Source organism: Macrobrachium nipponense, chromosome 23 (genome assembly GCF_015104395.2).
Source record: "Macrobrachium nipponense isolate FS-2020 chromosome 23, ASM1510439v2, whole genome shotgun sequence".
Lineage (NCBI taxonomy): Eukaryota > Metazoa > Arthropoda > Malacostraca > Decapoda > Palaemonidae > Macrobrachium > Macrobrachium nipponense.
The window spans coordinates 64,214,465-64,228,228 of NC_061090.1; the positions used below are offsets into that span (position 1 = coordinate 64,214,465).

Genomic DNA, 13,764 nt, shown 5'->3' on the forward strand with positions numbered 1-13,764 from the left:
TTAAAAGTAATTTGTAGTTTTCCTAGCAATCAAGCCTGAACATCCCACCTCAGCCATCCCTCATTCAGGTACCTGGGCCACAAGGAACAGTGGAGTGCAGTTTGACGAGTTGGTGGGGATTCCCCTTTACCTGTCGGTAGTTAACAACCCTGTCTGAACGTTAAATGGTCCTTCCAGCTTGCGTTAGCATGCTAAACCCTAGGTAAAGAACTGCAGATTTGTATTTTAGGAAATATGATACCTACTTCATAGACTTACTTCTTGAAAACACAAGGGTAATTTCTTACAAAAAAAACAAAAAAGTAACTAAAAGACATGTATTGTTTCATGATTTACACTGCATGATACAGATTTCATCCACTTAATAAATTACAGTAAAACATACGTCTTATAAACTTAAATAAATCTTATAAATTTTACCTACACTTGGGTTTTCAAGGCTGCTCAAATTAAGATTTAAGCTAGTGCAATGCCCATGCTTTTTTTTTTTTAAATATTGGTAAGTTCTTATCAGAAATTAAATAAAAAAATGACCCCCCCCCCCCTCCCCGCTGACCTTCCATTACAGGCACCATACATAGTCACACAAGATTCCTCACAACAGAACCTAAATGCTAATGCAATGAACTTATTAAGCACAAAATGTCACATAATGCATGTGCCTTTTTTAGAAGTTCCTGAATGTTATCTTTATTTTTGCATTCCTCTTCTAATTCACAAATTAGCATTTCAGTAGAAACCACAGATTCATATTTAATATTTCCTAGCAATGAATAGATTTTCTCTACACCAAAACTTTCCATTTTGCTGAGTTTAGAATTAGTTTCTTTGGTAGGCGCGCTTCTCTTAAATGAAAATTGTGCCCGTTTTGGTGTCTGTGTACCACAATCTCTGCATGATGGAACATACTGATTGGTTTCAACATTATGGGTACATAACGTACAAGGCAATGTTTGAGTTGATGATGAAGCATTTGGAACATTACTAGATGAACTTCCAGGAACTTTCATCTCTGTGGTATGAATGAACTGTTTATATGAATTCAAATTGGTTTCACAAAATTTCAAAGGATGTAATGTATGTGTCGGTGTAGATGACATGGAAAAAGCACAATCAAAACTAGTACTGTTTGTTTGTGTTGGTGAAACTGTTCTTGATTCAGAGGAAGTAAACACCACTCCACGGGGAACTCTTTTAGCTAGTCTTGGCCTGGGCATAAGACCATGACGACGTCTACACTGACGTAACTCTGGATGATAAAATGATGTGCTACCTTCTTTCATGGCCTTTTCTACAGCTTTTGGAATGATAAAATAGTCTGGTGGTGGCTTTGTTAACAAATGCTCATAAAAACTCATGTCCCATTTAATGCTTTGATTTGGAGCTGTATCTTCAGACCACCAACCTTTACAAGACCACTTCCTTACTATTGGTAAAACTTGTTTTGGGGCTAAGCAAGCTACCATTTCCTGTAGCTCTGAATATGAGGAATGGTCACTGTAAGGGACGACATACATGCCACGAGAAGCTGAAGCAGAATATGGACCATGACACCACCCAACAAAAAGAGCAGTCAGGATTATGCTCACAGTTGATGTGCTTTCATTCCATTTACTATGAGACTGGGAAGTTATCTGCAAGAAAACAATTAATCTTATTAGGTTCCATATGTGGAAAATCCATACATCACATTAAATAGATCACTCCAAAAAGTATTTGACAACTATTGTCAAGGTTTAAATTTATTATGAAATTTTCTGTGATACAATTTCACTAAAAATAAGTATATAACTTTAGAAATATAATCCAAATGTATATCATCATCTATACTCTGGAAAACTCAGGGACCCAGGGAATACATTAGACAGAAATAAACTTATGTCTGATATCTTTCTTTTCCCTGTCTTTATAAATCAAACATATTCAAGTATGCTATTATCACTGACTCCTTATGAATAGTCTCGAAACTAGTTTCTTCTGGCCTCTCACACTTCCATTTTGCCCTTCCAGTAACCAAGTAGTACTTCCTCCACTAGAAGACAATATTTTCTAAATTATCTCCACCCAAATATTATAATGAGGTGGGAACATAAATGGAACCTAGTGCCCTTGTCGTACCTGCACAGGTAATGAGATCATGGATACTGATTAATGAAATTTAAGTTGCAAAGCCAAGCACTGGGGCAATGTTAGCTATTAAACATTTAAGACAGCAATAAGGAGGGCGTTAGTTGGGTGACAAGAGCTCCAGAAAATAAACTTGATTGTCTATGGTTAAAGTTATGGGTTCAAAAGTAATGCAGCCAGTGAAAGGATCACATGGTTTTTTCTTTCTTAGCAAATTTCATATATTTGTTTTCTTAAATGAAAGATGGCCCTATGACTGCACACAAATTCTTTTTCTTTGAGTAAAATTTCAAGCTGATGCGGTAAGTGAACATGTAGCAGGGTACTGATAGAGATAGGTAGTGTGAAATGTAACAGCTTCATTTTAGGGGGGAATATAATAGAAAAGAATAGAATGAAATTTGACTATAAATTCCTTATTGACTAAAAATTAGATGAGGACATCAATATCATCCGACTTTCCAAGATATTACCATAAGCTTTATCCCTGTGGCGCATTAATTGCTGATTACAATGACTGGGGCACTATACAAAAATGTGGTTTTGTTACACTTGATGTTAGAAGATTCTCTCACCAACTACTGTAATGGAATCATTATCTTTCCTGACGTGAGTATATAACTGGTTCTACATAATAAATTATTTGTTTGTGTGTACAAGATTTAAAAATTGTTCTAAAAAAATCATGTTTGCATGCTAGTGGAGTGAAAAATAACAAGACAAAGTTAAATTAAGTATTACAGTCCAGCCTCTTAAATCCGGCACTTTGCTTCAATCAGCCGTCATTAGATCCCGAGTGGCTGCAAGGCCGGTGCTACATGTCACATCAGTTTCTGAATTTTTTCATATTCTGGAACTGAAGCTTGCTCAATAAATTCACAAGCACCATTTATTTCTGAAGACAACATTGTGTTAAACTAAAAAATACTACAACTTACAAAAGAGGTGTAATTTGTGCATGTATGAAGGCTAAGTATTTGTGTATCATCTGGTCTTGTGTATCATACATCATTAAAATTTTGTCCAAAAACAAAATTTCATCATAAACATCGTGTTAGTGCGTGATGTATTTATAGCAGATTAAACTAGGCTAGGCTTTCTATGCCTGTCTAGTTTCGGTAGATAGTTACCACTAACAATGCATATTATGTCTGAGTTAGCTTTTAATTAATAAATAGACCTAGAGGCAAAAGTTCATTAGGTTAAATGCAAATCTTCATACATTAAATAAGACTTACAACCCTTGTGATTTGTCTAAGAATTAATTGCTATTTTTTATAATTAACAACCACTTACTAATGCCTGCAAGAAACTAGCATAAACAAAACCAAGCTCTGACATAAAAAAATGGAATGGAGAAACAGCTGTTTGCCGATGTCAATTAGGATGTAACTTAACGCACATCTATTAAGGATTGTGTGACACTTGTCGATTTGTTAAAAATTTGCTAGTTTTCAATGGTGGCTCCCATAAATAAGGAAAATTATCTTTATTCATAATTAAAAGGGAGAGGAAAAAAGTACTATGAAAATATGCCACAAAATTATGGTTGTGCCTGTGGCTAAAGAAACAAATAATGTGCAGACCAAAAAAAACGTTTTGGAAGAGGCAAAAGTAACATCCAATAATACAGTTGAAACCACAACTTTGCTTCTTTTAATTTACTGCATTTATAAATAAAGACAATTGCATTTTAAAACCCATCTCTGATCATTTACAAAAAGCAATGATTCTCCTACATCCATTTCCTCTCTCTCTCTCTCTCTCTCTCTCTCTCTCTCTCTCTCTCTCTCTCTCTCTCTCTCTCTCTCTCTCTCTCTCTCTCTCTCAAACACTCGTGCATGTTTGAAGAAACAAAAGCAGCAGATTTTTAGGTTTTTGTTGAAAAGAAAAGCCAGAAAACTTTGAAGTGTCAGAAAACACTAAAAGGTTCCAGGAAATGAGAATTTGACATGGTCATAACGTAGTTTAAGCCTCAAAGTGGCAAAGGTGTAAGCATTTTAAGGAGATGCTCATGGAGAGGCCAGAATTTTCATAAGGAACTAAACCTAACGAATGAAAGTGATTATTCAAAGCTTTCATCTATGTACTTTTGATAAAATAGTAGTGAGGAATGAGCTGGCAAGACTTTGTTTCCATAGAGGTTGTTAAAGGGTGACTTCTGCCATCAGGCATCTTCTGTGGTCTGGCAGTGGCCTGGTCCAAAGGGTGCCCGATTAAACGGATCCCTCTGTATATTGTTATCTGAATATTAATTATTTTAACCAGGTTAAATAAAGTGCAATGGGCGGCACAAACAAAGGATTTTGACATAGGAAAAATCTATTTCTGGGCGATTGGTTCGTGTCGCCCAGCGAAATAATCCTTTAATCCATTATTTCTAAGGTAAATGATCTAACAAATACCAGAGAATAAACAAAATAAAGAAAAAGGTCAGTATAACTGACTCGCTCACCCTCCAAGAGGGCGTCGGTATGAACACTAGGGCGAGTGAGACCAGTACCACGAACCTCTTGCCAATAGAAATCTCCCACAACAAAACCCTCACAAGAGGAGAACCGACCCACAGAACGGGGCAGCAACTACTACTACTCCAACCCACGCTAGGGACTGCGCCGCCTCTGGGGTGGGGGCCATCCTTAAGTTAGCAGTCAATCTTGAGCGCAGGGTTGGGGAAGGGGTGGGATTTCGCTGGGCGACACGAACCAATCGCCCAGAAATAGATTTTTCCTACGTCAAAATCCTTTTTCTGGGCTCAGTTCGTGTCGCTGCGCGAAATTGTACCAGAGAATTAGCACAAGATTGAAAATAAAGAAGGTCTCAATAAAACTTAAAATATAATTAAATATTATAATTGCAAGAAAATATATACACATACACAATTGTTCATATAGTGTGGAAAGGAACAATACTTAAAATTAACTTAAAGTTAACATATATATACAAGGGCTTACATGGGATATATGTTGAACTTAAAACATGTGTATGATTATCATAGGCAAAAAATATAAAAGTTCAAATTATAATTAAACAGTATCAATAATGTAATAAAGCATAAATATGAACAAACTTACATTAAAACATCTTAACAAGTTTATAGATCTTAATAAACAAATCCATAACCATTGTAAATGGAGATGTGGCACCCTAGCATAAGGGGACCACATCACAAAGATCAATACATACAATCAATTGTGGGTGACCCTAGCGAAAAAATAAGGGACACCCACTAAACCATCACAAGAGCAGCTAAGACTCAAGGGTAGACGTGGATGAACAAGGTAGGTATAGACAAACTGTTGGCTGAGATAGGTAGAAAGGAGATCTGGATCTTCAACTCAATTATTAAGCAGAGTCGGGGGAAACTATGTTACCCGCCGCAACTGCTGAAAACTTCAGAGATTCCAAGGACTTTAAGTAGTGACGTTTAAATACTGTCGGCGATTTCCATCCAGTATACTTTTTAAAATCAAAGTTCATGTGTTGAAAGTAGTTAATTGAGGTGGCTACTGCCCTGACATCATGAACCTTGGGGAAGGATTCAGGGTTAGCTTGTTTAATAAAGTATAGGATCTGTTGCCTTATACCTTTAATTGATAAAGCACCACCTTTTTCTCTTCTAAAGAGAGGACCCGAAGAGGATGAGGATGTCCTGGACAGAAAGGCTCGTAAGGTCGTTACTGGACAAAGAGAAAGATCTTGAGGAAGGGGTATAACCTTCCAAGGTTCCCACCTCAACAAAGGATCCTCATTTTTTGCTAAAAAGCTGCGATCCGGAGAAAGCAGAACTTCTCCTGAGGGAAGAAATTCTACATGATTCGCATCTCTGGATAACGCCGACAGTTCTGAAATTCTAGCTCCTGAAGCCAAGCTTAATAAAAATAGTGTTTTTCTTAAGAGCATTATAAATGAACATGTCGTATTATCTGTATCTGAAGCCAGCTTTAGAACATCATTTAAGAACCATGACACTGACGTAGGCCTTACTGAAGGTCTAAGTCTAGCACAAGCCTTGGGAATAGACAAAAAGTAAGAATCTGTTAAGTCTATGTTAAAACCCAGTTGAAAAATCTTCTTCAAGGCTGACTTGTTTGTCGTAATGGTACTAGCTGCTAAACCTTTTTCAAATAAGGATCTGAAAAAGGATATAGCTGAATTGATTGTCATGATTTTAATGTCTGATTCTCTCAGGAAGGATGCCAACTTTTTAACTGCAGCATCATACTGCCTTAAAGTTGAATCTCTTTTATCTGATTCCAGGAAAAGAATATTTAGTGGATCGATATTTGCATCTCTCTTGGCCACAAACTTCATGAAGTCCATAAAGTTAGGGTTTTGAGAATTCCTGAGGAAGCGAACACAGTCTTCATTTGTACTGACTGGGAGAGCCTGGGGATTGGAATTCGAAGAGGACGAAGACCCAGTTCCAGAATCAAGGGTACCAGTTGCTCTTCGCCAGTCTGGAGCTACTAGAGCTACTTGACCCTTGAACGTCCTGAGTTTGTTCAGTACTTTCAGGAGAAGGATTCACAGGAGGAAAGACATAAATCTTCTCCCAGTTGTTCCAATCTATGGGACAGGGCGTCCGCGGCATAGGCCAGAGGGTGTCAGGTTGGGAGCCTACATAACAGGGAAGTTTGTGGTTCGCTGAGATGCAAACAGATCTACTTTGCAGCCTGGAACCGCCCTCCGGAGAATCCATTTGGAACGAACTGTTGTCCAGTGACCATTCCGACTCCAGAGGAACTGAACGGGATAGAGCATCTGCTATGATGTTTCTCACTCCGGCTATATGGGTGGAGGAGAGGTGCCAACTGAACTTGTCTGCCAGGGAAAAGATGGCTCCCATGACATGATTCAGATGTCTTGACTTGGAGCCTCCCCTGTTTATACAATGGACTACCACTGCACTGTCCAGAACTAACTTTATGTGAGAGTTCTTTGGCGGATGTAACCTCTTCAGAGTCAAGAACACTGCCATTGCTTCCAATACGTTTATGTGAAGCTGGCGGAACTGAGGTGACCATGTTCCCTGAACTTTCTTGAACTGAGAATATCCTCCCCAGCCGCTTAGTGAAGCGTCTGTGTGGATGGTAATTCCCGGAGAAGGGAACTGAAGGGGTACTGATATGGACAGGTTCTTCAACTTTGTCCAAGGGTGCAGACGATTCCGTAGAATCTGTGGAATTGATGATAACTTGTCCCTGGATCTGACATTTGCTCGTGAGCGCCAGATCCTGGTTAAGTCTTTCAGTTTGGCTTCATCAAGATGTTTGTCACTGAGGCAAATTGGAGGGAACCCAGGATTCTTTCCTGGTTTCTCCTTGAAGCATATTTGTACTTTAGAAATTGTTTCACTGACTTCGCTATTTCTTTCCTCTTGGCTGATGGAATCGACAGAGTATGGGAGGATAGATTCCATTGAATGCCCAGCCATTGAAAGTTGGACTCCGGAGTGAGTCTTGACTTTGTTCTGTTTATCTGGAACCCCAGATACTCCAGGAATTGAATTACTTTCAGTGTGGCTTTGTGACATTCCTCGACTGTTGGAGCCCAAATCAACCAATCGTCGAGATACGCTACTACCATTATCCCTTGAGACCTCAGTTGTTGGACGACTACTTCCGCCAACTTCGTGAATACCCTGGGTGCTACATTCAGACCGAAGGGAACTACCTTGAAGGAGAATGCTTGATCTCCCAGTTTGAAGCCCAGGTAAGGGCGAAAGTGTCTTGCAATAGGGATATGATAGTATGCGTCTGTAAGATCGATAGAGGTGGTGACGGCCCCACGGGGAAGTAAGGTCCGCACCTGCGAGATAGTCAGCATTTTGAACTTGTCGCAGCGAATGGCCAAGTTTAAGCGGGACAAGTCTAAGATTACCCTTCTTTTTAGTGAGCCTTTCTTTGGTACGCTGAACAAGCGACCCTGAAATTTTAATCTGTTGACTCTCGCTATTGCTCCTTTCTGGAGGAGCTCCTCCGCATACTCCGTCATTTCTTTTGATGGAAGTTGAAGGAATGGTCTGGATGGAGGAGGATCTGCAATCCAACTCCAACCCAGGCCCACCCTTTGACACAATGCTTTGTGCCCAATTTGCTGAATCCCCACCGATGCCGGAAGAGAAACAGCCTCCCTCCTACCTTAGAGATCTCATTGCTGCTGGGTCGAGTGACCTCCGCGGCCCCCACGGAAGTTGTTTTTTTCCCATGTTGAGTGACCTTCCTGATCCTCTCTGACGAAAGGATCCCCTAGCTCTACCGCCCCTGCCGAACCGGTCATAGTGCTGGAAGGCTTGGCCCTCGAACACTTGGTTAAAGGCTGGGGAGACAGCGTAGGAGGTGGAAGGCTGAGCTTGAGGGGAAATCACATAAATGGGTTGAGTCGGAGCCTTCGAGGTAGAAGGCTGGCCTGATTGAACAATTGGCACAGCCGAAACAGCTTGGTTAAAACGTTGCTGCTTCTTCTGGTAAGGCTGGTAACGTTTTAGTTTCTTCTGCATTTTACCTCTTGCAGGTTGATCTTGACGCCTCCTAGCTGTGAGACCCCAACGATCCTTGAGGCTCTGGTTGAGCCTTGTTGCCTCAGCCTGGACCTCCTTGACCATAGATTCAGGAAAGAGGTCTGCCCCCCAGATGTTGGAGGAAAGCAGCTTATTCGGTTCATGCCGAATAGTTGCTTCCTGGAGGACGTGTTTCCGGCAATTAACCCTGGCAGTCGCGAACTCGAACAAGTCAGACTGGACCGTGTGCGTCTGAGACTTGGTCAACAGTTTGAAGAGCGGCTCTGAAGCATAGGAAAGAGCCGCTACTTCCGTCATTGCCATGGTATTCATGGACCTGGCAAGCCTAGACTTGGCCTCAAACTCAGCTTGAATGAGGCTATCAGGAAGTCTAGGTAGCTTCTCGCCGAGCTGGTCCATGGCGCAGTCTGGCTTGAGCTTGCCCACCGAGAAGGTATTGGGCAGATCCTCCCACAAATCTCCAAGTGAAGGGAGCAAAGGAGAGGTGGGGTCTGCTTCCCTCAACTGGGGTAAGGATTCTCCCTTCAGGGCAGCCGGAATGGTGACCGTAGCAATCTTAGTTAAGAAGGGAAGAGGGGTTTCTTCATCCATCGTAAAGATGGTGAAGGGACACTTAAAGGCTTGAACCCGGTGTTTGTACAGTCCATTTCTTCCAAACACCTGAGCCACTCTCTTTGAGCCTGGTCCCGGGAGTAAAGAACTGTCTCCTTTGGAACCTTATCCTCCCTAGTCATGGCTGCATCCGTAAGCCTGGCGTAGCCAATGAACGGCGGTTGGAGGCCCTCCGGATAGAACTCGAAGTCCTCAATCCTTCGAGTACCGCATTTCGGGATGGAGATAAGACCGTCCTGGAAAGGGGCGTATGAAGCCACTCTCCAGGGGTTGTTCATTGAGAACGGAGGCAGAGAATCGTGAGGAGGAAGCTGTACTAATCCAGCACCGAATGCCGGAGGAGTAGCCAGAGGGGCCTGATTGAGTCCGGCAATTATGTTGTCCTGGGTTGTAATCCTTTCGGATAACCGGGAGAACATCTGCTCCATACTATTCCTCAACGAGCCAACCAAGTCTCCCATTTGTTGCATCAACCCAGCGTTGGGATCCAAAGCCGGCGCTGATGCGGAGGTGGAGGATAACTCGGCAGAGGCACCAAAGGAAGAGGAGAGACGCTGGCTCCGCCGGAGTACGGGGCCTCTCCTTGGAAGACCTGCTCTTTGAGGACCTAGAGCTTGAAGCCAAAGCTCTAGATTTCTCTGCTCCGGGATTTGTAGCCGGAGACTTACGAGACGATGACGCCGACGAAGTCTTTTTGGATGACGACGACGTCTTCGTAAAGGTTTTCTGTACCCTTTGGCCCTTGACCTTGGGTTTAACCGAAGCACTAGGCGTAGAATATTGGAGCTCAGCTCCTGTAAAGCCTTGGAAGGAAGCCGGAGAAGTAGCAGGAGAAGAAGATCCAGTGGCGCCCAAGGGAAGCCCTTGGGCATCCAACGTACCTACCTCGACCAACAGGTCGTCAACACCTACCATTAGTTCCACGTTCAAATCTAGCGTCGCGACTTCCGACGAGATATCCTGGCCTGGTTCTTTCATCGACGCAGCGACCTGTTGCTGGATCGCCGCCATAGTCGGGGCTGCTTCTGCCGGGTCGACGTACCCCGTCGACTTGCCGCCGGGGAACAGCAGGACAGCCATCCTCTTCTCGAGAATGTAGGGCTGTCCCTTGGCGGCGACCCAAGCCCTCAGGGTTGCAAGGGCGGTCTCTCTAACAACAGCAGCCTGGAAGAGAGGGCGTCTATTAAACTAAAACCGGGCTTAAACCTATAATATTTGGGGATGTAATTCACAACATATAAGGAACTTAAGCTTAAAAGAAATCACTAAAATTAAACTTAAGATATAGTACAGTATTTACAGTTTATGTATACAGCTGGAAATACTTACCCCGTCCAAGAACTGACCCACGAGATCATAACAGATCGTACAGGTCTCGTGATACCAGACCTGCAGATTCCCATGCGGAGTCGCGCACGGAGCGTGGGACCTACAGACTTCATGCCCGCAGGGGTCCTGGAGCATGGCGTTGCATCCTGGATGCTCGCAGTTGGTGGTCTGTAAGTGGAAGGATACGAGTACCATAAAAGACATCACTTACAGGCTAAATTAGAACTCCGATGCATGCCGGAGAGTGAAAAAATTTTTGGGCATAACCCCTCCCCTACCGCCTGAATAGGCTATAACTCCAGTGTGATCCGGTGTATAAAACAGGGGCAAGGGAGGGACCCAGCTTAAGCTAGCTTAAATTAAACTTATGATAGCCTTAAGCTTAAAATAAACTTATGATAGACTTAAGCATAAAATAGCACTAAATTCCGGAAATGATTCCGAATCGCGGTGGTATCCGTCTCCCCGTTGTGCCGACGAGACAGGATGTTAGGTAAATGAGACCAACTGCAAAAAAAAAAAAAAAAAAAAAAAAAAAAAAAAAAAAAAAAAAAAAAAAAAAAAAAAAAAAAAAAAAACCGCCTGAGGTCCGCCCGCAAGCGGGGGAACCAGCTCCCTCCCTCGTGATCGACGGAGCTCCGGTAAGAAAAATAGAGCACCGACAATCCGGGAAGGGGCGAGAGGGCGAAACAGAACTCGAGCTTACAGCGGGGCAACGGAACAACAAAGGAGAGGGGAGGCCAACCCCCCTACCTCGTCACAACGAAGCACCGTGAAGCAGAGAGACACGGTCAAACCCAGTCCCACGTCTGTCCAGCCTCCCCTACTCCCTCCGCGTAGGGAGAGAGGGAGACAGGCCCGGATGGAGCGAGCAAGGACGGACCTCCCTCCCCCCAGCTCTATGGGAGAGCAGGAGGAGGGCAGGGTGACTGGACAGGCGTCTGGCTGTATCGTGATCACAGGGTGACCACGAAACGGTAACACGATAAAACAACGAAATCTATAGCCTAGGATAATGCAACCAAACTGATCAGCGAGATGCAACCGTAGATGCAACAAAACTGATAAAAGGAAGCAACAAAACTAATGGGGACCATGATATAATAAACCTAGGCTACGATAACGTACCAGACGCCCTAGGCTAACCAAAATCAAATAAAATCAAATAAAATACTTAAAATAATATCAAAGTAGGGGAAATAAAGTTAGTAGGAGAAAAAATCCAGGAGTGTACGACTAACCCCGAGAGAAAGTCTACCCACTCAAAGCGCTAGCCTGGGCCGATACTAAAGAGCTATGGCTAGGGTCTGGATAGAAGAGATACATGCCTAAGCAAGGTAAAGAAAGACATGCATGCATGACATAAACCAATGCAGGCTGGATCCCCTAACATAATATAGATAAACAGGTATAGAGACGTAAAATCAAAGGGAAGGTTCTAGGTATGGGAGACCAAGAACGAACCCGCCACGAGGCAGAACAATGCCGCCATGCTTCCGGCCGAGAATCAGCATTTATACCTAAAAAACGGCAAATACTGACTCAAGGTAGGAAAAAACTATGTAGGAACCTTTCGGAATACTTAACTTAGCTGATGCGATGGCTGAACGCTCCATGATAAGTAAAATCCTCGAAAAAAGGCACGAAAACACAGAGAGATAAAAATTACGTCTCAAGGGTTCGGGTCTAACTTTAAGGATGGCCACCAGAGGCGCGGCAGTCCCTAGCATGGGTTGGAGTAGTAGTAGTTGCTGCCCCGTTCTGTGGATCGGCTCTCCTCTTGTGAGGGTTTTGTTGTGGGAGATTTCTATTGGCAAGAGGTTCGTGGTAGTGGTCTCACTCGCCCTAGTGTTCATACCGACGCCCTCTTGGAGGGTGAGCGAGTCAGTTATACTGACCTTTTTCTTTATTTTGTTTATTCTCTGGTATTTGTTAGATCATTTACCTTAGAAATAATGGATTAAACGATTATTTCGCGCAGCGACACGAACTGAGCCCAGAAATTATGTATAGCAAATTAGAATAAAAAAATTGTTATCTGGCATCTTTTATCATTGTTCTTGTCGATCTGGAGTGTTTCAATACACCATAATTCAATGTAGAAATAAAATCACACATATCCCCTGCAATCACACTCTTACCTGATTCAATGGCACTGCGTGTATTCGTGCTTGTTTGGGATCAGTAGTGTATACATCTGGCGCTTTCAGTACTCTCAAAATTTCATATTTCTCTTGAGAAACCAAAATCCTCTCTTGATATCTGGCTGCTACAGATTCCAATAAGGCTTCTTTACCAAGTGATCTGACACCGATTTTGATTTCTGACTCAGGGCTAGAGCTGGAAAAAAGACAAAAATGAACATTGAAGCTCTTTAACTATTTCTACACTTGTGCTGTTATTCAGTGAGACTATTGAAAATGTAATTTTTTCAGAAAATAATCCTTACAAAAATAAAGCAACACATGCATAAAACAGGTTTTGACCTCGTAAAAACCTATTTCTGATGGCTAGTGCAAATTCTCAAAGGGTTCACCTTGGTCCAGCTGGGGGAGACATGAGACAGACCAACTGATGTCAAGAGAATTTTCTCATACTTGACCAGAGCAGTCAGTGCCCGTTAACAGTGAAATAGACTCAAGGCATGAGCGCTCTTTGCCAATCTTACAGTCTGTCCATTCACCCTTTTCACACCCATTTGAAAGAATATGTTAACCACAAATTCTCACGCCTTTTCATTTGGGTAAATGGGTGGGTGTGAGGAATCACAACATTGATTGATTGATACTAAATAAACTAGCATCGCAACAACTAGGTCATTGATGCCGAACTATATGTAAAAAGACCCTATACATTTTAATAATAATCACTAAAAAACTTATACAAAAATTTAATAAAATATAAAAAGAAAAGCAATTAATATTATATATTATATATATATATTATATATATATATATATTATATATATATATATATATGTCTATCTATATCTATATATTATCTATATATATATATATATAATTATATATAATAGATATATATATATATATAGATATATATATATATATATATATATATATATATATATATATGTATACTATTTCAATTAGAATAAAAGCAAGGTACACAAACATTATAGTTTATATAAAATACCAGTGCTAAAAAGAAATCC

General features: G+C 41.7%; 1 protein-coding gene across 1 annotated transcript in view; it reads right to left on the bottom strand.

Moving 5' to 3' along the window:
- Window positions 1-303: 303 nt before the first annotated feature.
- The window catches only part of LOC135201413 (5' exonuclease Apollo-like), a gene marked incomplete in the record, with an annotated part of 159,239 nt that continues 145,778 nt past the window's right edge, over window positions 304-13,764 (bottom strand). Inside the window, 2 exon segments of the mRNA XM_064230322.1 lie at window positions 304-1,634; window positions 12,733-12,931. Coding sequence (XP_064086392.1) covers window positions 615-1,634; window positions 12,733-12,931 — 1,219 coding nt within the window.